The sequence below is a fragment of the Erythrolamprus reginae genome, chromosome 1 (assembly GCF_031021105.1).
Source record: "Erythrolamprus reginae isolate rEryReg1 chromosome 1, rEryReg1.hap1, whole genome shotgun sequence".
NCBI lineage: Eukaryota > Metazoa > Chordata > Lepidosauria > Squamata > Dipsadidae > Erythrolamprus > Erythrolamprus reginae.
The window spans coordinates 233,613,929-233,634,740 of record NC_091950.1 but is presented as its reverse complement, the minus strand read 5'-3'; the positions used below and the strand labels follow the sequence as shown (position 1 = coordinate 233,634,740).

The 20,812-nt window shown below is 40.2% G+C and overlaps 1 protein-coding gene across 1 annotated transcript in view; it reads left to right on the top strand.

Annotated features, from left to right (window-relative positions):
- Positions 1 to 20,812, top strand: part of PELI1 (pellino E3 ubiquitin protein ligase 1) — a 77,354-nt gene that overhangs the window by 41,980 nt on the left and 14,562 nt on the right. The window contains 3 exon segments of the mRNA XM_070732549.1: positions 13,578 to 13,719; positions 16,090 to 16,172; positions 16,175 to 16,218. Coding sequence (XP_070588650.1) covers positions 13,649 to 13,719; positions 16,090 to 16,172; positions 16,175 to 16,218 — 198 coding nt within the window. The 5' untranslated portion in view covers positions 13,578 to 13,648.

Below are 20,812 nucleotides of genomic sequence, written 5' to 3'. Positions count from 1 at the left end.
GTTCAGCATAATGTTTTCAGCCATGCTGTCAAATGCCTTCCAGAACAGTTCCTTAAGAGTTTATTTATTTATTGGATTTGTATGCCGCCTCTCTCCGTGGACTCGGGGCGGAGTTAGCCTGAGATACAGGACTGATGGGAAACTATTCAACCTGCGAAGACTCCAGGCTAAAGGAGATTGTGCTACGTGACCTCCTCTTTGCTGTGCCCTGAATGCTGGATCAGAGCAGGAAATGCAAACCAGTGTGGATGATTTTGCAACAGCATGCGACAACGTTGGTCTCCTTATCAATATAAAGAAGACTGAAATGATGCATCAGCCAGCTCTGAAAGCCAAATACCAAGAACTCACCATCACAGTAAAGGGACAAAGGCTACAAGCAGTGGACCAATTTACATACCTTGGCAGCACCCTCTCCTGTGCAGTGACAATTGACATTGAGATCAACTGCAGAATCTCCAAGGCAAGCTCTGCATTTGGCAGACTAATGACCAATGTGTGGAACTGCCCTGAAATAAGCCTTGCTACCAAGCTCAAATTCTCCTGAGTAGTGCTAACTACCCTGTTGCCATGATAGGCTGCTGCCAGTGCAGGCTACTCTATAGAGTGGAGGTAAAATCGAGGATGTGGGTGCGTGCATGCCCCTGCCAGAGATTTGGCTACTGCACATGTGCAGGAAGCCAAATATAGCGTGAGGATGCTCGCCCACATGATATTTTGGTGATTTTTGCAGGTTTTTTTGCAGGAATTGGTGAATATCGCTGAAAACTCACACGCGCGAGCAGAAAAGCCGAATGTCACACTGATGCGTGCCTCCTGATACACCGGCTTCCGGGAATGCACCAGGAGCTCCAGCAACAGGCAACCCTTCACTGCCCTATCGTATGCCAGCAAGACTTAGACTGTATCCAGGGGACATGCTGGGCAATTGAACCCCTTCCACATGAAGTGGTTCATATGATTCTGAGGATCCAATGACAGAATAAGGTGCCTGACACTGAGGTCCTCTCCAGAGCAGGCTTGCCATCAGTTCCCACCCTGCTGATGAAAGCCCAGACATGCTGGGCAGGCCACGTTGCTAGGATGCCAGACCATTGCATCCTTAAACAGCTCCTCTATGGTGAGCTGTCTCAAGGAAAGCAATCGCTTGTGGGACAAAGGAAGTGATACAAAGACACGTTGAAAGCCCCCTTCAAGTCCCTCGATATCAACACCACCTCCTGGGAAGCCCTGGCACAAGATCGACCAACATGGCGCATGCTGATCCTCCAAGGCTGCTGGACATTCAAAGCCAGGAGAACATTCATAGCAGAAGAGAAGCGAGCACTCCACAAAGCCAGGGCTGCAAATGCTGCGACAATGGTGCCCACACATGTCTGTCCAATGTGTGGCAGAACATTTTGTGCCCCTATAGACCTCACCAGCCACCTGCAGACACATCGCGTACAGCCCACAAATCCATTAGATGTCAAAGTATTCTTTGAACACAATGGACAAACATCATCATTTACTCAAAATCATTTTCAATATTCTTACAGTCTGCAGTCCTGCAAGCATTACAAAACATTATAAAAGTAAGTTAATGAACAGTGGATTATATTATCCTGATAAATTCATAGTGTGACCTTAGGTTCTGTCAATAAAAATAATCCTTTACGTTTTTACTTTACTGCATATTCAAAATGAAGCATGCTTGATTCAGTTTTCTGGCAGTGGGACCACAGATTTGTCTGTTTGGAAAATTTCACTAATTCCCGCTTCTGATGACAGCTGAACAGCATGCCATTCAGTTGCTATGCGAACATAATAGTGTGATGATGGCATGTAAAAACTTCCATACAGGTCAATAGAACTGACCTTCATGAAATTAGTCTAACCTGTTATGCTCCTCTGAAACATTTTCATAAGACATTCTGTGTCACGAACTCAACTTTTGTAATACTCCAGAACATTGGAAATGATTTTTTTTTGGCTTTTAAATTGTTGTAAAATGTCTTAATTTTTAAAATGGGATATATTCATCTATTCAGTTACCTTTCCACCACACTGGTAAGTGCAGACTTTCTTTCTAAGTCTCCAAACGGTTCATTTTGAAAGCATTATTTTATTGTATGTTGGTGTTCTATCAAGATCAAATACATCAAGTCATATATCTATTTTAGTCTGTTTCTCTACTGTTTTGATCAATACATCTACATTAATTGCATGTAGTCAATAGTTACTTCCATTGTGATTTAGGCATTTAGTTCTATTGCTTAGGAAAGTATTGAGTATTTTGAGAAGGATGATAAGGATTTTAAACACTGAATTAATGATAACTAATGTAGAATAGTTCTTACTATTCTCCATATTCTTACTTCATTTATACTTAAAATTAGCAGCAATTTTTCTGCCCTCACTATATATTTATGTAACTGGTCAAATACAGTAGTGAAACCCGGGAGAACCAGACTTAGAGACCAGTAGTGAGTTCTAAAACCTTTTACTATCAGTTCACGCGCACAATGTTTCTGCATATGCACAAAAGCATCCTGGGTGGGTTGGCGGGGCCTCCCACCATCAATGATACCGGTTCTTAGAACCGAACCAGGAACAAGCCACCGCTGTTAGAGACCAAGGCTAAAGCTTATTGAATTGTCCCGATTTATTCTTTAAAATTAATGGGATGGAACTGGAACAAAGGCAAGAAGAAAAATAAAGGACATTGAGTTCAGAATTATAAAAACACAATGATTCCTCAAGGCTTCAAAAGGAATCAGCAGTAAATTTCTAAGGTTACTGAAGTAGCAACAATTCTACTCCCCTGATGCTCCATTCAATGCCAAGTAATGGTTTTGATACATAACACTTGAAAGTGTACTGTAAGTCTGAGTTTTATATACTTTCAAAAATTATCTCCTCTATATTCTACTTTGAATCCTATCAATTTAGAGACCACTGTTCAGTGCTGGAATTATCTGAGACCCAGTCATACAGAATAACAGAGTTAATAGGGACCTTGAAAGTCTTCTAGTCCAACCCCCTGCCCATACAGGCAACCCTATGCCATTCCAGACAAATGGCAGTCCAATTTCTTCTTTAAAACTTCCATTGATGGAGCACCCACAATTTTAGAAGGCAAGACATTACTCTGATTAATTGTTCTTACTGTTAGGAAATTTCTCCTTAGTTCTACATTGGATCTCTCTTTGATAAAAGTTTCCATCCATTGCTTGTTATTTTACCCTCAATGTACCCAAGGTGCTTTGGAGAATAGGTTGTCCTCTCTTCTTTGGGACAGCCTCTCAAAGATTGGAAGATTGTTCTCATGTCATGCTTAGTCCTTCTGTTTGTTAGACTAGACCAGGGGTAGGCAAAGTTGGCTCTACTATGACATGTGGACTTCAACTCCCAGAATTCCTGAGCTAGCATGATTGACTCAGGAATTCTGGGAGCTGAAGTCCACAAGTCATAGAAGAGCCAACTTTGCCTACCTCTGGTCTAGACCTATCCAATTCCTGCAGCTGTTTATCTTGTTTTAGCCTTCAGATCTCATCTTTGTTTCTCTTGTCTGTACTCTTCCCAGTCTATGGAGAGGGGCGGCATACAAATCTAATAAATAATAATAATAATAATAATAGTAGTAGTAGTAGTAGTAGTAGTAGTAGTAGTAGTAGTAGTATCTTTTTGTATCAAAACTGGACACAGTATTCCAAGTGTGGTCTCAACAAGGCAGTATACTGTATACCCATTCTGATACTTATTGTAATCTTGATACCATTCCTCTGCTGATAAGTCTTGGGACTACAAATACATTGGCTTTTTTGGCAGCTACAGCACACTGCTGGCTCATATGTAAGTGGCTGTCCACTAGTATTCCCAGATTCCTCTCACAGTTACTGCTGCTGAACCAGTACCACTTATCCCATCCCTGTTTCCTTGCCTAAATGTAAAACCTTACTGAATTGAATTTTTGGGGAGGATAGGACTCAGTGTTCAAGTCTGACAAGATTCTTCTGCATTTTTATCAACCTTTTAAAGTTGGCTATTCTCCCTAGTTTCTTAAAGTCAAGTGTTTTTTAGTAATGAAGTGTGGATTACACATAGCTTCTGATCACTAGGTGTGTATATATTTATTGAAATGGATGAATGTTACATTTCTGTGATTCGAAATGCCTGAGGTGCTTTTGCCTTTTAAAAATATCTACTCTGTAAGTGTCATTGATGATGTGGGAAGTAAAGAAAGCTCGTTTGCCTAGTAAATGCTAAATCATGTAGTGTGCAGTGGTACAGTTACATAACACAAACTGCCAAGGAAATAGAAGAGTCTAAGAACATAAGAAGAGCCATGCTGAATCAGGCCAAAGCCCATCGAGTCCAGCATTCTGTGTCACACAGTGGCCCACCAATTGTACATGGGGTTCTTGAGCAGAAAGAGAAGGCAAAACCTTCCCTTTCCCCTGACCCCCAACAAGTGGTACCCAAGGGAATCCTGCCTGTCTCAACCAACATAGAGGCGGCACTTGGACATCCGTTTCAATAGCCATCTATATGCTTGGCATCTCACCAGCATTCCAATCCTGACAAACTACTATGTCTTTAGAAAACTTGTTTTCTACACCCTCCGCTTCCTCCTTTTCCTTTTTGGAGTCTGAGATTAATTTTACGAAAGTAAGCAGAATGCTACCTTTGATCCAGATGAGTGAAATTTTCCAACATCTAAGTGTTTACTCAGCTTGCATAAATCAGACCAGTTTTCTTTTCAAGTCATTGTGTATAAGCCCAGTAGCTAAAGTAAAAGACACAAAGAATGACTGGAGCTACCTGGAACATACCTGAGGATTATGTAAATTCTATCTGTCCTTTTCATTATTTTTACATGCTTGACTTCCCCTTCCACTCCATTTTTTTTCAATGGCACAATATAAATATTTTATATATGGGATAAGCAGGAATATAGTAGGAAAAGCCAAAGAACTCAGTACAAGAAAATTTCCTGACGTTTGCTCAATGATCCTGAACAAATTGAAAACATTACTGATTGTAAAAGATATATGAACACAGGGGCAGATTTTATCTTCCCAGTTTGTGTTCTAAATCAACGATCCCCAATCTTTCCAGCTCCATGAACCAGCAGAAGTGGTGATGGGAGCAGGGGATGGTTGTGTGTGCATACACACCCCTCTTCACAAATGGAGTGTTCCATCCTCACCTTCTGCTTGTGTGGCCCAGTTCCCAGTGGGTTTGAGGAACCACAGCTTGGGGACCAATGTAAAATGAATTTTAAATATTTTCTAGAGTTACAGCTGTATCCTTTGGGGGCAAACCTTTTTTGGCTTGCGTGACAAAAGGGTGTGTGTGGCGGTCCCGATCCTCTGGAATCAACTCCCCCCCCCCAGAGATTAGGGTTGCCCCCACCCCCTCTAAGGAGAGGGGCGGCATACAAATCTAATAAAATCCTTGCCTTTCGCAAACTCCTTAACACCCACCTCTGTCGCCAGGCCTGGGGAAATTGATTCCCCTGGGCCGTTTCAGCTTTACGTATGGTTTGTATGAGATGTATGATTGTTTTTTATATTAAGGGTTTTAAATTGTTTTAACCATTGGATTTGTACTGTTTTGTTGTTGTGAGCCGCTCCGAGTCTGCAGCCCTGTTTTCAGTTTCTCTCCACTGTAACATTTAACTATCTCAAATCCAACCATTACAATATGTCTTGCTCCCCAACTCCATCCACTATTATTTCGCAGAGGTAGTACATTTTTAATCAAGTGTTAATGTAATTATTTCAGTTTCATGACCACCCAACTCCAGTGATGGTGGATGGCTCACAGTTAAAAAAGAATGTAAAACAAAACTATGTATATAGCAAAGAAAAGGTAATACAGCTGGCAAAAAGACCAACCCTATAATAAAAAAGACCTTAACCAAAGCCTGGGAAAAAACAATGGAAAATAATAGAAAAATGTATTTGTGCCTACACTTTCTATCATGTTGCTGATGTATGATGTAATTATATTTTGCCAGAGATTTTTTGGAAGCTTACACGAATTATTTCCAATCAATTATTTCAAATTTAAACCATCATTTTCAAGGGGCAAATTAAAACCCTTGTTTTAGTAAAATTGATTCCCAAATAGAAATGCATGTGGCTAAATTTAGTGATGTGTAAGATCAAATGCACATTTGATAGCACAATAGGGAAAGAATGGTGCTTTTTGAATGGTAACTTCATAAATTAACCAATATAGATGTCATTCACATGACCCAGATAGTTCTAGACATATGACCATTCACTTAACAACTGTTCAGAGCTGTGCCAGTGATTTACGAACACACCACCATTGCAGTGTCTCTACAGTCATGTAATCAGAATTTGGGCACTTTGCAATCAATATGCACTTATAATAGTTGCAGCATCACTGCAACTGAACATTTGCCAGGGTTTCTGGAAAATCAGTAGGGGAAGCTGGAGTTGCTTAACAACTACATGATTTGCTTCCTGTCTGTGGCAAAAATGGCCATAAAATCAAACACCACAAGTCAAGCAGGTGCCCTGAGTCCTTCGGGATTGGGCAGCATAGAAATTGAAATAAATAAGTAAATACATACATACATACTTACTTACTTACTTACTTACTTACTTACTTACTTACTTACTTACTTACTTACTTAACTTACATTTGTTTGTTTGTTTGTTTGTTTATTCATTCATTCATTTATTTATTTAGTCCAATACATAATGCACATTGAGGAGAATAGATATGTAGTAATATAAGTAAAGAAAAGAATAGAAGAAAAGATATAAAAGCATAGGTGAACATATTTGAAAGGAAGAAAAGATAAATGAGATAAGGAGAGACAATTGGACAGGGGACGGAAGGCACACTGGTGCACTTATGCATGCCCCTTACTGACCTCTAAGGAACCTGGAGAGGTCAATCGTGGATAGTCTAAGGGAAAAATGTTTAGGGTTAGGGGTTGACACTACTGAGTCAGGTAATGAGTTCCATGCTTCGACAACTCGGTTGCTGAAGTCATATTTTTTACAGTCAAGTTTAGAGCAGTTAATATTAAGTTTGAATCTGTTGCATGCTCTTGTGTTGTTGCGATTGAAGCTGAAGTAGTCATCTTGTGGGCAATACTTAGATCGTGTTTTAGGCATCGTAGTTCTTACTTGTTTAACTAGACATCACTTAGTGATGGAGATTCCAGTCCCAAATATTTATATTGTTTGAAAAAGAGGACTCTTCTGTAGAATTCTAAAGAACTTGCATTTATTCAAGAAAATAAGTTCAAGAATATTGTTTGAAAAAGAGGACTCTTCTGTAGAATTCTAAAGAACTTGCATTTATTCAAGAAAATAAGTTTATTCAAGGTGCAACATAGATCTTTAATGAGTCCGCTGGTCAAAGGATTAGACTGTCTCATTATTGTCACATGCTCAGGTACTGGGGAAATAGAACAAAGGAAAGATCCCTTGTTTCAAGAAGCAATAATGGACTCTGGAACCAAAAGAATTTTTATATTTCTTAAAGAGAGCTGTATGGACAGCCTTAAGTCAGTTGCTCTCATTCAGTAATAATTGTTATTTGTTAAAGCTCTGAAATCGCTTGAATATGTATGACTGTTCAAAGACATTGTTCATCCAAGGATGGGGCCTGGGGTGGAATTGAAGCATAGTAGGTAGCCATACCATTCTGACGCAAAAAAATTAAATTTACTGGTAGATGATAATAGCACACTAACAAATTTAAAATAGCCTTTCTGTGCAAAAAATATGTGTAATTCTGAAAATCTGTGTGTGGGAGGCTGAGAACATCACATATAATATATATGATGATGTGTGGTTTCCTCAAGAGGATCAGCTGTTGCTCTTTCATAATTGGAAAGTGTTCTGTGGCTTTTCTTAACACAGAGTTTTTGTCCTAGTCACTTCCTGAAGTTAAGGCTGATTTTAATATTTAGAATACGTTACTATATATTATAAACCAAATATGGTTATAAGCTCCCAGAACCATTGCCCTAGCACAGTGATGGCGAACCTTTTTTTCCTCGGGTGCCGAAAGAATGTGCGTCACGCTATCGCGCAAGTGTGAGTGCCCACACCCATAATTCAATACCTCGGGAGGGCAAAATATATTCCCCCACCCCCCAAAGACCCTCTGGAGGCCAGAAATGGCCTGTTTCCCAACTTCTGGTGGACCCAGTAGGTTCGTGTTTCACCCTCCCCAGGTTCCAAAGCCAGGGAAGAGTAAAAACGCCCTCTCCCATCCCACCCCCGAAGGCTCTCTGGAAGCAAAAAACGCCCTCCCAGAGCCCCTGTGCGACCCCAAAATCAGCTGGCCGGCACATTGGAGTTGAGCTAGGGCAACGGCTTGTGTGCCAGCAGATATGGCTTCATGTGCCATCTGTGGCACCCGTGACATAGGTTCGCCATCACTGCCCTAGGTTAAGGCTCTTATATTGATTACTTTGAAATAGCGAGGTATAACTTAAGGAATGCTATTGTCTCTTTCTTAATTGCCATAAGGAATAGGGTAGTTTAGAATAGAATAGAATAGAATTTTTATTGGCCAAGTGTGATTGGGCACACAAGGAATTTGTCTTGGTGCATATGCTCTCAGCGTACATAAAATAAAATATACATTTGTCAAGAATCATGTGGTACAACACTTAATGATTGTCATAGGGGTCAAATAAGCAATGAAGAAGCAATATTAATAAAAATCTTAGGATATAAGCAACAAGTTACAGTCATACAGTCAACATGGGAGGAAATGGGTGATAAGAATGATGAGAAAAACTAGAATAGTAGAATAGAAGGTGCAGATTTAGTAGAAAGTCTGACAGTGTTGAAGGAATTATTTGTTTGGTGTTCGGGAAAAACTGTTCTTGTGTCTAGTTGTCTTGGTGTGCAGTGCTCTGTAGCAACGTTTTGAGGGTAGGAGTTGAAATAATTTGTGTCCAGGATGTGAGGGGTCAGTAAATATTTTCCCCGTCCTCTTTTTGACACGTGCAGTATACAGGTCCTCAATGGAAGGCAGGTTGGCAGCAATTGTTTTTTCTGCAATTGCTTATGTACAGGTTTATGTACAGGTTTATGTAAAATTGTTTATGTACAGGTAAAGCCATTTGTTTATGTACAGGTAAATTGTTTATGTACAGGTAAAGCCATTATATCAGCATACCTGGAGAACTCTACATTGTGAAAAATTATAGCAGATTGCTTCCCAGCCTCTCATTCATGTGGCCTGCTGAATTCAGAAACCAAACTCTCTGTCCCTGCTTGCTTTTAAATGAGTACTGCCATTTTTTCAAAGCTCTGTAACATTCAGCATCTTTGCATGCTTAATTTTTGCATACCTAATTTTTGGGTGCTCAAAGTGAAGAAAGCCCTAATTACAATGCAGTGTACCTCTACTTATGAACTTAATTCGTTCTATGACCAGGTTCTTAAGTAGAAAAGTTTGTAACAAGAAGCAATTATTCTCATAGGAATCAATGTAAAAGCAAATAATGTGTGCGATTGGGGAAACTACAGGGACGGTGAGGCCCTGTTTCCTCCCAGGAGATTCCTAGAGAGACCCCACGGAGGCCTCCCAGGGACCTCCCCCATGGCACCTCCATGGTACCTTACTCTACAGAGGAATCATTGAGTCTGTCATCTGCACCTCTAAATCTGTCTGGTTTGGTTCTGCAACCCAACAAGACTGACATAGACTTCAGAGGATAATGAGAACTGCAGAAAAAACAATTGCTGCCAACCTGCCTTCCATTGAGGATATTGCACGAGTCAAAAATTATTATTTAGATTTGTATGCCACCCCTCTCCGTAGACTCCATAGACTCCGAGGACAGGGAAAATACTTACTGACCCCTCGCATCCTGGATACAAACTGTTTCAACTCCTACCCTCAAAACGTCGCTACGGAGCACTGCACACCAAGACAACTAGACACAAGAAGAGTTTTTTCCCAAACACCATCAATCTACTAAACAAATAATTCCCTCAACACTGTCAGACTTTTTACTAAGTCTGCACTTCTATTTCTACTAGTTTTTTCTCATCATTCCTATCATCCTTTTCCTCCCACTTAGGACTGTATGACTGTAACTTGTTGCTTGTATCCTAAGATTTTTATTAAAATGGATTGTTTCTTCATTGCTTATTTGACCCCTATGACAATCATTAAGTGTTGTACCACATGATTCTTGACAAATGTATCTTTTTCTTTTGTGTACATTGAGAGTATATGCACCAAGACAAATTCCTTGTGTGTCCAATCACACTTGGCCAATAAAGAATTCTATTCTATTCTATTCTATTATTCTGGGACTTGCTTCACTTTCCACTTAACCATGTGTCTAGAGTTATGATGGCAACTGAGATGCAGTCACTTAACGTTATGCTTTACAATTGCGTTGGTTAGCAACACAAATTCCTTGTCCCAACTACAGTTCTAAGTCAAGGATTAGTTTTATTAAGTTTTAGAATGTCTTTTTAACAATCTTTCATCATTTCACTAAGACGGCATTCTGATTCAGTCTAGTCTTAGTTAACGGAATCTTTAAGGCGTAGATCTAGCAGTACTAAATATACAAATGCAGATAATATAATAAAGATTTTAATTTGGTACATTGCACATCTAAGCAAGATGTCTAGAGACGTTTTTTCTTGGTATGGTATTAATGTGAGTTGACTTACCCATTCCACTGTGAAATTGAGTGGCACTTTTGCAACAATTTTGACCTAGCTTGCTTTTGCAACAGTGGCCATTCTCTTGATCCTAAATTGACTTTATTACTTTGAAGGGTATGTAGCAGTAAGACTGTAAAATTTTAACCCGCTGTTCTAATGGTTAAGTGATTAAGATCTGATTTTAAAACATTTTGGGGGCGGGGGTTCTGATTGTTAATGGACATAGAAAGTCATACAATTTACAGGTGGCTGAAATGTTTGTTTCTCTTTGAGCCACCAGTAAAACAGATTGTAACAGTTCAAGCTTGGACTGACTTGAGATATAAAACCTTTGGAGGAAAGGTGGGGTGTAAATTGTGACCACACATGTGAATCACATGGTATGCATTTATGTCAAAAGGCTGCCTTCCCCTTGCTAGGCTTTCATTGTGCACAGATTTTAGTTTCAGAGCAAAAGAATGAAAATGCTTATCTAAACTTAATGTTGTGATTTAAAGAACTACTATACTTCCAAATACATGAGAGTAGAAACATGCATGCTGAATTAATGCTTGTTTATTATATGTTCTATCCTGCACAGTCGAGTTAATGCTGATAGACATTAAGTATGAAAGAAAAACTATGTTGGAGTGTTTGAGAAAAAGTAAAAACCGCTTTGGCTTTTAAATTGGCATATTTTCTGGGGTGGGGTTTTTTTGTTTTGACATTCATTGAAACACAGGCTGTTCTTGACCTACAGACATAGTAAGAATTTTGGTGGCTAAGCAGTTACAAAGGAAGGCCTTCTGCCGCACGAATCCCAGCGACCGGTTAGGTCCCACAGAGTTGGCCTTCTCCGGGTCCCGTCGACTAAACAATGACGTCTGGCGGGACCCAGGGGAAGAGCCTTCTCTGTGGTGGCCCTGACCCTATGGAACCAGCTCCCCCCGGAGATCAGGACTGCCCCCACCCTCCTTGCCTTTCGTAAACTTCTTAAAACCCATCTCTGCCATCAGGCATAGGGGAACTGAGACATCTCCCCTTGCCTATGTAATTTTATGTATGGAATGTTTGTGTGTATGCTTTTATATAAGGTTTTTTTTAGGTTTTTTAATGTAAAATTGTTATTTTAGATTTTAATATTAGATTTGTTATTGTATACAGTGGTACCTCGAGATACGAGTTTAATTCGTTCCGGACCTGGGCTCTTAAGTCGAGCAGCTCTTATCTCGAACGACTTTTCCCCATAGGAATTAATGTAAATAATTTTAATTGGTTCCAGCCCTCAAAAAACTCACAAAGTTAGTCTAAATTATGCAGAAAGACATGTTTTTAATGAAGAAATGTACATGTACATATAAATGAATAATGAAGTTTCTTTCACTTAACTTGTAAACTTTCTTAAACTTTTAAATTTACATATGTTCAACTTCTCTGCCACCCAATCCTGTAGGACAGAGGTCCCCAACCCTTTTTGCACCAGGGACCGGCTTTAAGCGATCAAGAGAGGAATGGGTGAATGAATGGACGGAGGGTGGGAAGGAAGGAAGGAAAGAGGGAAGGGACAGGAACAGAGGAAGGAAACTTATGAAAGGGGAGAGTAAGAGAGGAATGAGTGAAGGGAGGGAGGGAGGGAAGAAGGTGGGAAGGAGAAAGAAAAGAAGAAATAGAGGAAGGGAAGGTAAAAGAGAGAAAGAAAAAGAGCAAGAAAGAAAGAAAGAAAGAAAGGGGGAAGGGACAGGAACAGAGGAAGGAAGCAAGGAAACTTATGAAAGGGGAGAGTAAGAGAGGAATGAGTGAAGGGAGGGAGGGAGGGAAGAAGGTGGGAAGGAGAAAGAAAAGAAGAACTAGAGGAAGGGAAGGTAAAAGAGAGAAAGAAAAAGAGCAAGAAAGAAAGCTGCAAGCACCACCACCACCCCCGAGCCCCCCAGGCCGGCTGCAACCTTTTAAAACACGTGCGCCGCTTCGCAGCTGTCTCCTGAAGCCGAACGTGGAAGTTAGCGTTTGGCTTCAGGAGACAGCTCCTTGGCGCTTGTATCTCGAATTTGGGCTTGTAAGTAGAACAAAAATATCTCTCCCCTCCCAGCTCTTATCTCGAGTTGCTCTTAAGTAGAGCAGCTCTTATGTCGGGGTTCCACTGTATTGTTTTTGTCACTGCTGTGAGATGCCCCGAGTCTGCGGAGAGGGGCGGCATACAAATCTAATTATTAATAATAATAATAATAATAATAATAATAATAATAATAATAATAATTGTGTGATCATATCACTTACTGACTGCAAATCCCCCCAATTCCCAGAGCAAATTTTACCAGTCATTAGCCAAATAGCCAACCAACCCTAAGCCATTCCAGGTAGAATGGAATGGAATAGAATAGAATAGAATTCTATATAGATATTTGATCTTTTTATTTTTATAAGAGGCCCCTGCAGAGGGTGATATACAAGGCATCACAATGTTATCTATATTGTATATGGCCTCCTGAAGGGTCATCTTCTTAAAGAGCTCAAATCTCTATATACACCATCAAAACAGACAGAACCAAGGCCCCTGCACCCAGCTGACACTATATGTATAATAGGTACTGTGTTAGAGTGTCATTTTGTATCATTTTGGTTGCTGGTGTGCCCCAGGATTTTGTAAATATAAAAAATGTGCCGCTGCTCAAAAAAGGTTGAAAATCACTGCCCTATAGCATTGTTTTGAGGGTAAGAGTTGAAACTTGTGCTGATAAGTATAGGTGAGCTACCAAATGGCCAATATAAATGTGATCTCTGTATCTAATAAGTGATAACGAAGTACTTTAGGAATCTCTGCTGAAATCTGTATAGGGCATAATAACTTGTGGATTTTGTTCAAATAATACCAGATTCTAAAATGTGGCATTCTCTCATCATATTTCTTCCCTTTTTGTGTAGGAAATGACAAAAGCTTGCCAAGATTCTTGATTAGAGAAGTGGAATTTGAGAAAAAGGATCTAACTAGGCTCATGTTTTCGCCTGATCAAGAAAATCATCCATCAAAAGCACCAGTGAAGTATGGTGAACTGATTGTGTTGGGGTAAGTATCTGGCATTGACATCAGAACTTCTAAAAGAGCAACTTTAGTTAATCCTGCAATCCAAAGTGGGTTTTTTTCCCTAGTGTTCCTTGTTGCCTTGAAATGTGGTGCACTTTATTTTATTTTATTTTTTTATTTTGTCCAATACACAATGAGAGTTTTAGTGGGTATATATATACACATACTAAAATACATGATGAAGGTTATAGAGGAGATACTCAAAGTAAAATATATCTATGAAAGAATAGAAAGATATAGTAATAGAACATATCAATGAAAGAATAGAAGAAGAGATATAGAAATAGAAGAAAGGTATAGGAGATATAGGAGAGCAATAGGACAGGGGACGGAAGGCACTCTGGTGCACTTGTACTCGCCCCTTACTGACCTCTTAGGAATCTGGATAGGTCAACCGTAGATAATCTAAGGGTAAAGTGTTGGGGGTTTGGGGATGACACTATGGAGTCCGGTAATGAGTTCCACACTTCGACAACTCAGTTACTGAAGTCATATTTTTTACAGTCAAGTTTGGAGTGGTTAATATTAAGTTTAAATCTGTTGTGTGCTCTTGTGTTGTTGTGGTTGAAGCTGAAGTAGTCGCCGACAGGCAGGACGTTGCATCATATGATCTTGTGGGCAATACTTAGATCATGTTTAAGGCGTCTTAGTTCTAGGCTTTCTAGGGCCAGGATTGAAAGTCTAGTCTCGTAGGGTATTCTATTTCGAGTGGAGGAGTGAAGGGCTCTTCTGGTGAAGTATCTTTGGACATTGTCAAGGGTGTTTGCTTTAGCATCCTGATTTCAGACTGGCATGAGCATCAGTCTGAAATGTTCCAACGTCAGCATCAGATGCATCAAGGTTAGATCATACCCACATAATCTTTTGAGTTGGATGTGATGCACCCAAGCATTTCTAAGCTTCATCAAATTTTGCTAAGAGAAATTTGTGTGCAAATCCCCCCCCCCCCCATGAAATCACTAAGGCTTAACTATAGAATGGCATTTATAACATTTGTATATTAGTATTACAATAGATTGTGGCTAAAGTACTTGTCAGCCCAGGAGATGATTTATTCTTAAAATAAAGGTAAAATAAAAGAGTTGGCTCAATTTTATCCATGCTACAAATTATACAGGGCATATAATGAATGAAAAGTAATTGAAAATGGTACAGCATTCCTATTATTTATCTGTCTGTCTGTCTGTCTGTCTGTCTGTTATTTATTTATTTTATCTATTTATTTATCTAGTTATTTAATTTATATGCCGCTCACTCCAAAACAGACTCAGAGCGGCTAACAACAATCATAAATACAATAGTAGTAAAAAAGCAATAAAAATACAACAATAAAATCAACAATGCAATAAAAATAATAATATCATAAGAAAAATCATACATACTTGCAGTCAATCCTAATTCCAGGTCTGCTGGAAGAGCCAGGTCTTAACGGCTTTTTGGAAGACCGATAGAGAGGCGATCTCTGGGGGCAATTGATTCCATGGGTCGGAGCTGCCACAGAGAAGGCTCTTCCCCGAGGTCCCACCAACCGACATTGTTACATTAGGCAAATATCTGATTTCTGCATTCATATACCCTGACCTGTTTGTGATAAATCATAGGAATGCATAAAAACTTCATATTTTGTAGATTTAACAAAATACTCATGTAAAGTATAAAGGTTTTGATTGGTCCAAGGTTTTTTACAGTAACGTCACTGGATGTGAACCATCAAAACAATCTATATCTGATTTGGATGCTAAATAGAAAAATATATAGTTGCAATTCTGCAATACAAAGTGCTGCATACATTTTCCTATTTGGCTCCTAAAACTGCATTTGAAGTAATGTTTTGTAGCTTGTTGTTTGCCTGATTTTTTTTTCTTTAGAGATATGCGTCCTTACAATCTTTGTATTCTTTTATGGGCTTTAAATTATATATATGTAGATTGTTCTGAGTTCGGGTTTTGCCCCGTGTAATATTTTGAGTGTCTGCGACGTTTCGATATTTACAGCAGCACGAAGCTTATAACTTCAGCCTGATGATGGTAAATGTGATTTCACCGAAACGTCGCATAGACACTCAAAATATTACATGGGGCAAAACCCGAACTCAGAACAATCTACATACATATACCCGTGAAAATCTACGAAAACAAAATATATATGTGTGTGTGTGTGTGTGTGTGTGTGTGTGTAATGTTTTTTTTTCTTTTAAGCTGAAATTTTAAAATTAAAAAATTAAAATTTAAAATTATTAAATATTTAGAAAGTTAATTCTGCAACATTATGGAAATGTACAAATTAATTCAGAGTCTTTATCAGCCTAATAATTCCCCATCTCATCAATTCTTCCTGCATTGTTTTCCACAGATATAATGGCTCCCTGCCAAATGGAGATAGAGGAAGAAGAAAAAGTAGGTTTGCTTTATTTAAAAGACCTAAAGCAAATGGGGTGAACCTAGTACAGTGCATATTGCCTGTACACCTCAGGCAGCCAAGGTAAGCTTGATTAATGAGATAGCACTCTTATATGTCTTGATCCACCACACTAAATTAACAGCAATGTCTATCAATGAAATTGTGTGTATGTGAAATTATATGTGCTTTTTAAAGATGGCATCAGGCAGGCATTATGTTGAAGCTGATAGTAGATGGTTGTTTGGTCAGATGATGATGGATAAATTGATATATAATTGGTAAGTGCAGTGAATTAATAGAAATTCATATTTAATTGATTACCCTGCCTCATAATATAGAACAGGCAGAGTTTACTCCTAGGAAAAAAGTACTCTCTGGAAAATTGTTAGTCTAGAACTAGATCATCTAGTGTCCCCTAGTCATCTTAACGCAGTGTTTCTCTACCTTAGCAACTTTAAGATGTCTCCCAAAAATCCACACATCTTAAAAGTTGCTAAGGTTATGAAACATGTCTTAAACAGTTCTCTCAGTCCTTTCTGATGCTTAGGTTGATAGGCAAACCGTGAATTTCTGGAATGCTGAAAGCAAATAAGCCCATTTTTAACTGTTGACTGAGTACATATTGCATTTGAATGTCACTGTACCTTTCTTTTATTGAGATTAAATTAGGCCTAATTCTCTTCTTCATGAGGAGCAACTGAACTTTTGTTGAGCGTGGTTCTGTTCAACCTCAAAAGCAGTGGTTAAACAGTTTAACCCTTGGTTTATTAAGATAGCTGTTTCTAATAAAGCAAACTTTGATGAGCCATGCTGGTACAGTGGCTAGAGTGCCGTACTCGTTGATGGGATTTAAATAATTTAACAACCGTTCTATGTTCTATGGCAAGGTGGGCATTATGGTGGGCATGTGACTGGGCCATGTGGCCAACTCACTATCACTCAAATCAAGGGACACCTCACCCATCCCATCCCATCCTTGTCACACCAGGCCTCAGCCAGCCTCAAAATATCTATAATTCTGTTAACAAAGTTGTTCACCTTTTTTCAACTTTATTAGCTACATCTACATACTATACTACATATTATAGATGTACTTTCATGGGTCTCTGAAATGGCTCACATGCTTTGCCCAAGAGTGTGATAGATAGGTCACAAAACAGGCTTTTGAGGGGCTGCCACAAAGAAGGGGGGGCAATGTATTTTCCAAAGCAGCAGAAGGCAAAGCAAGAAAAAATGGTTAGGAATTGAACGAAGAGAGAAGCAACCTAAAACTAAGTACAGTACAGTGTTGCCTCGCTTTTCGCGGGGGATGCGTTCCGAGACTGCCCACGAAAGTCAAATTTCCACAAAGTAGAGATGCGGAAGTAAATACACTATTTTTGGCTATGAACAGTATCACAAGCCTTCCCTTAGCACTTTAAACCCCTAAATTGCAATTTTCCATTGCCTTAGCAACCATTCAGATTATTACTCACCATGTTTATTTATTAAAGTTTACTAAAAAAAAATATTTATTAAAGGCAGACGAAACTTTGGCGATGCCATATGACGTCATCGGGTGGGAAAAACCGTGGTATAGGGGGGGAAACACGCGAAGTATTTTTTAATTAATATTTTTGAAAAACCGTGGTATAGACTTTTCGAGAAGTTCAAACCCGTGAAAATCGAGGGAACACTGTAGAAGCTTCCTGACAGTGAGAACAATTAACCAGTGGAACCGCTGGTCTCCAGAAGTTCTGGAATGCTCAATCACTGGAAGTTTTAAAGAAAAGACTGGACAGCCCCCCCCCCCCCCCAGTTCCTTTTAAGTGTTATACTGACACTTTTCCCAGGTCCTCCACTCAGATTTTGGCATCCTCGGTTTTCCTGCCTGAGCAGGGGGTTGTACTAGAAGACCTCCAAAGTCCCTTTCAACTCTGTTATTTTGTTATGTATGAGTTAAATAGCTATGACCCTCATTGGGACCCTCTATCTTTGCTCCCTCTGGACTAATGAGTTAAAGAGCTGCCTTTAGACATTCGTTTTAATAAGAATTTTAGAGACCTGCAGTTGAAAGTTCTTCATGTCTCCTTACCCTGAAATTCCAATTTCATTTGGAATTTAATCGCAAACTGATTGCCCCTGTAGCATTTCTCAACACTTCTCCAAAATGCACCCCCAAGAAACCATATTTCTCCCCCCTCTTTTCACATACACACACGCACACACACACACACACACACAATGGATCGGATATCTCTTCCCCCTCCCTGCTTTAGGCAGGCTTAGAAAGTCTGCCAGTTCTCTTCCTCTTTTGGCAATGCTTAAGGAAAATTAGGGGCTAGAGACAGTTGACATTTTCATCTCTGCTACAGGTGAGGCTGTCAGAAAGACTTTTTGGCAGGCCTGCAATGCCTTCTCAGTCTCTCAGGCAGTAATGAGAGATGCGACTCTGCTGTCCAGGGGCTGCAAAGCTTATCATTTTGTACACACAATCCACTGCCAGTGGATACGCACTTATGAGCGGTGTGGGCGCGGATGTTCTGCCGATAGCCCGGCCCAAGCCATTTTCCCTACGGGAGGGGTACCGAAATGGGAAGTGCGTCTGTGCCTGCATAACTAGAGGGAGTTTCTCTGCCCCACAAAAACCAATGGCTTGAAAGCGGCTCCTCTGCCGCCACCACCCACATTCCTCCTCTGCCTTTCCCAAACACCTTCTCCCATTGCAAACGCAACAGGCCGTTTAGGTGGGAAATGCCTGGAACAGACTCAAACTCAACCCTGATAAGACGGAGTGGTTATGGGTTTTGCCTCCCAGGGACAATTCCATCTGTCCGTCCATAACCCTGGGTGGAGAATTATTGACCCCCTCAGAGAGGGTCTGCAACCTGGGCGTCCTCCTCGCTCACATTAGAGAACCATCTTTCAGCTGTGGTGAGGGGAGCGTTTGCCCAGGTTCGCCTGGTGCACCAGTTGCGGCCCTACTTGGACCAGGACTTACTGCTCACAGTCACTCATGCCCTCATCACCTCGAGGTTCGACTACTGTAACGCTCTCTACATGGGGCTACCTCTGAAGAATGTTCGGAAACTTCAGATCATGCAGAATGCAGCTGCAAGAGCAATCATGGGCTTCCCAAGGTATGCCCATGTTACACCAACCCTCTGCAGTCTGCATTGGTTGCCGATCAGTTTCTGGTCACAATTCAAAGTGTTGGTTATGACCTATAGAGCCCTTCATGGCATCGGACCAGAATGTCTCTGAGACCGCCTTCTGCCGCACAAATCCCAGTGACCGGTTAGGTCCCACAGAGTTGGCCTTCTCCGGGTCCCGTCGACTAAACAATGTTGTTTGGCGGGACCCAGGGGAAGAGCCTTCTCTGTGGCAGCCCCGACCCTCTGGAACCAGCTCCCCCTGGAGATTAGAACTGCCTCCACCCTCCTTGTCTTTCGCAAACTACTTAAAACCCACCTCTGCCGTCAGGCATGGGGGAATTAAGACATCTCCCCCAGACCTATACAGTTTATGCATGGTATGTTTGTGTGTATGTTTGCTTTTTAATAAGGGGTTTTAGTGATTCTTAAATTATTAGATGTGTTGTACATTGTTTTATTGTTGTTGTGAGCCGCCCCGAGTCTGCGGAGAGGGGCGGCATACAAATGTAATTATTAATAATAATAATAATAATAATAATAATAATAATAATAATAATGTAATAAAGTCCACCCACTCACCTTCCACTGGCAGGCTGGCTAAAGGGGTGAGAGGAGAATCAGAGAAGCCAGAGGGGAGCCAATCAGGGTCCTCCAAAAGAAGGGGGCTGAGGAACAATGCATGTGCTACGGCATGCTGCGGATGTCCATCACTCGCCCTTTGCCTGGCTTCCCTCCCCCCCCCATAGTCTTTTCAGTGCTCGCTCACGCTTTCCCTCCCCGTCTAGTTGGATGCAGGTGGAACCACATTGCCCTTTGCCTGTTGTTGGTGAAGCTGGATGCTGATGATTGGTGGCTTTTTGCCCCCTGACAGCTGGACAAACCCAAGCAAACCCAAGCAAAGAGCCAGCCCTTCATTGACAGCAGGCTTGCAAAGGGCAATGTGGTTCTGCCTGCATCAAGCTAAACTGGGTAAAATGAGGACCCAAATTGTTGGGGGAAATATGATGAGTCTATAAGCCACTTAGATAGGGCTGTGAAGCACTGTAAAAGTCTAGGTGCGATTGCTGTTTAAGCAGTTTAGGTTTTGCATGCCATGTTTAAATATTACACGAGGGATGCCAGATTCCATGTGAATAGAGAAGGGAGAAATGTGTAAGTCTTGAAGGCCAGTGTTGGTAATAAATATCATCATGCCTACAAACCAGAATAGTTCAGTAATTAGAATTATTTCATATATAGATAAGAAATAACCCCCGTTATTATGAAAAATCTTCTTATACATTAATACAATGGGTACATGTCATATTGGTTGTACTCAGAAGTAATCTTTGCATATAGAAGGGCTAATTTTTATTAGCTTTGTTTGCTGAAATGTGGAATGAAGATTATTATTTTGGATAGTGACGCTTAAACTAAGCAAAGATTTGTTTCGTATTTCCTATGTAACTTTATTCATTTATCTTAAGATTTGTTCATTTATTTTTCCTAAGTTTTTTATGCCATCCTATGATCATAAAAGAGGCATAGATACTAATGTATAC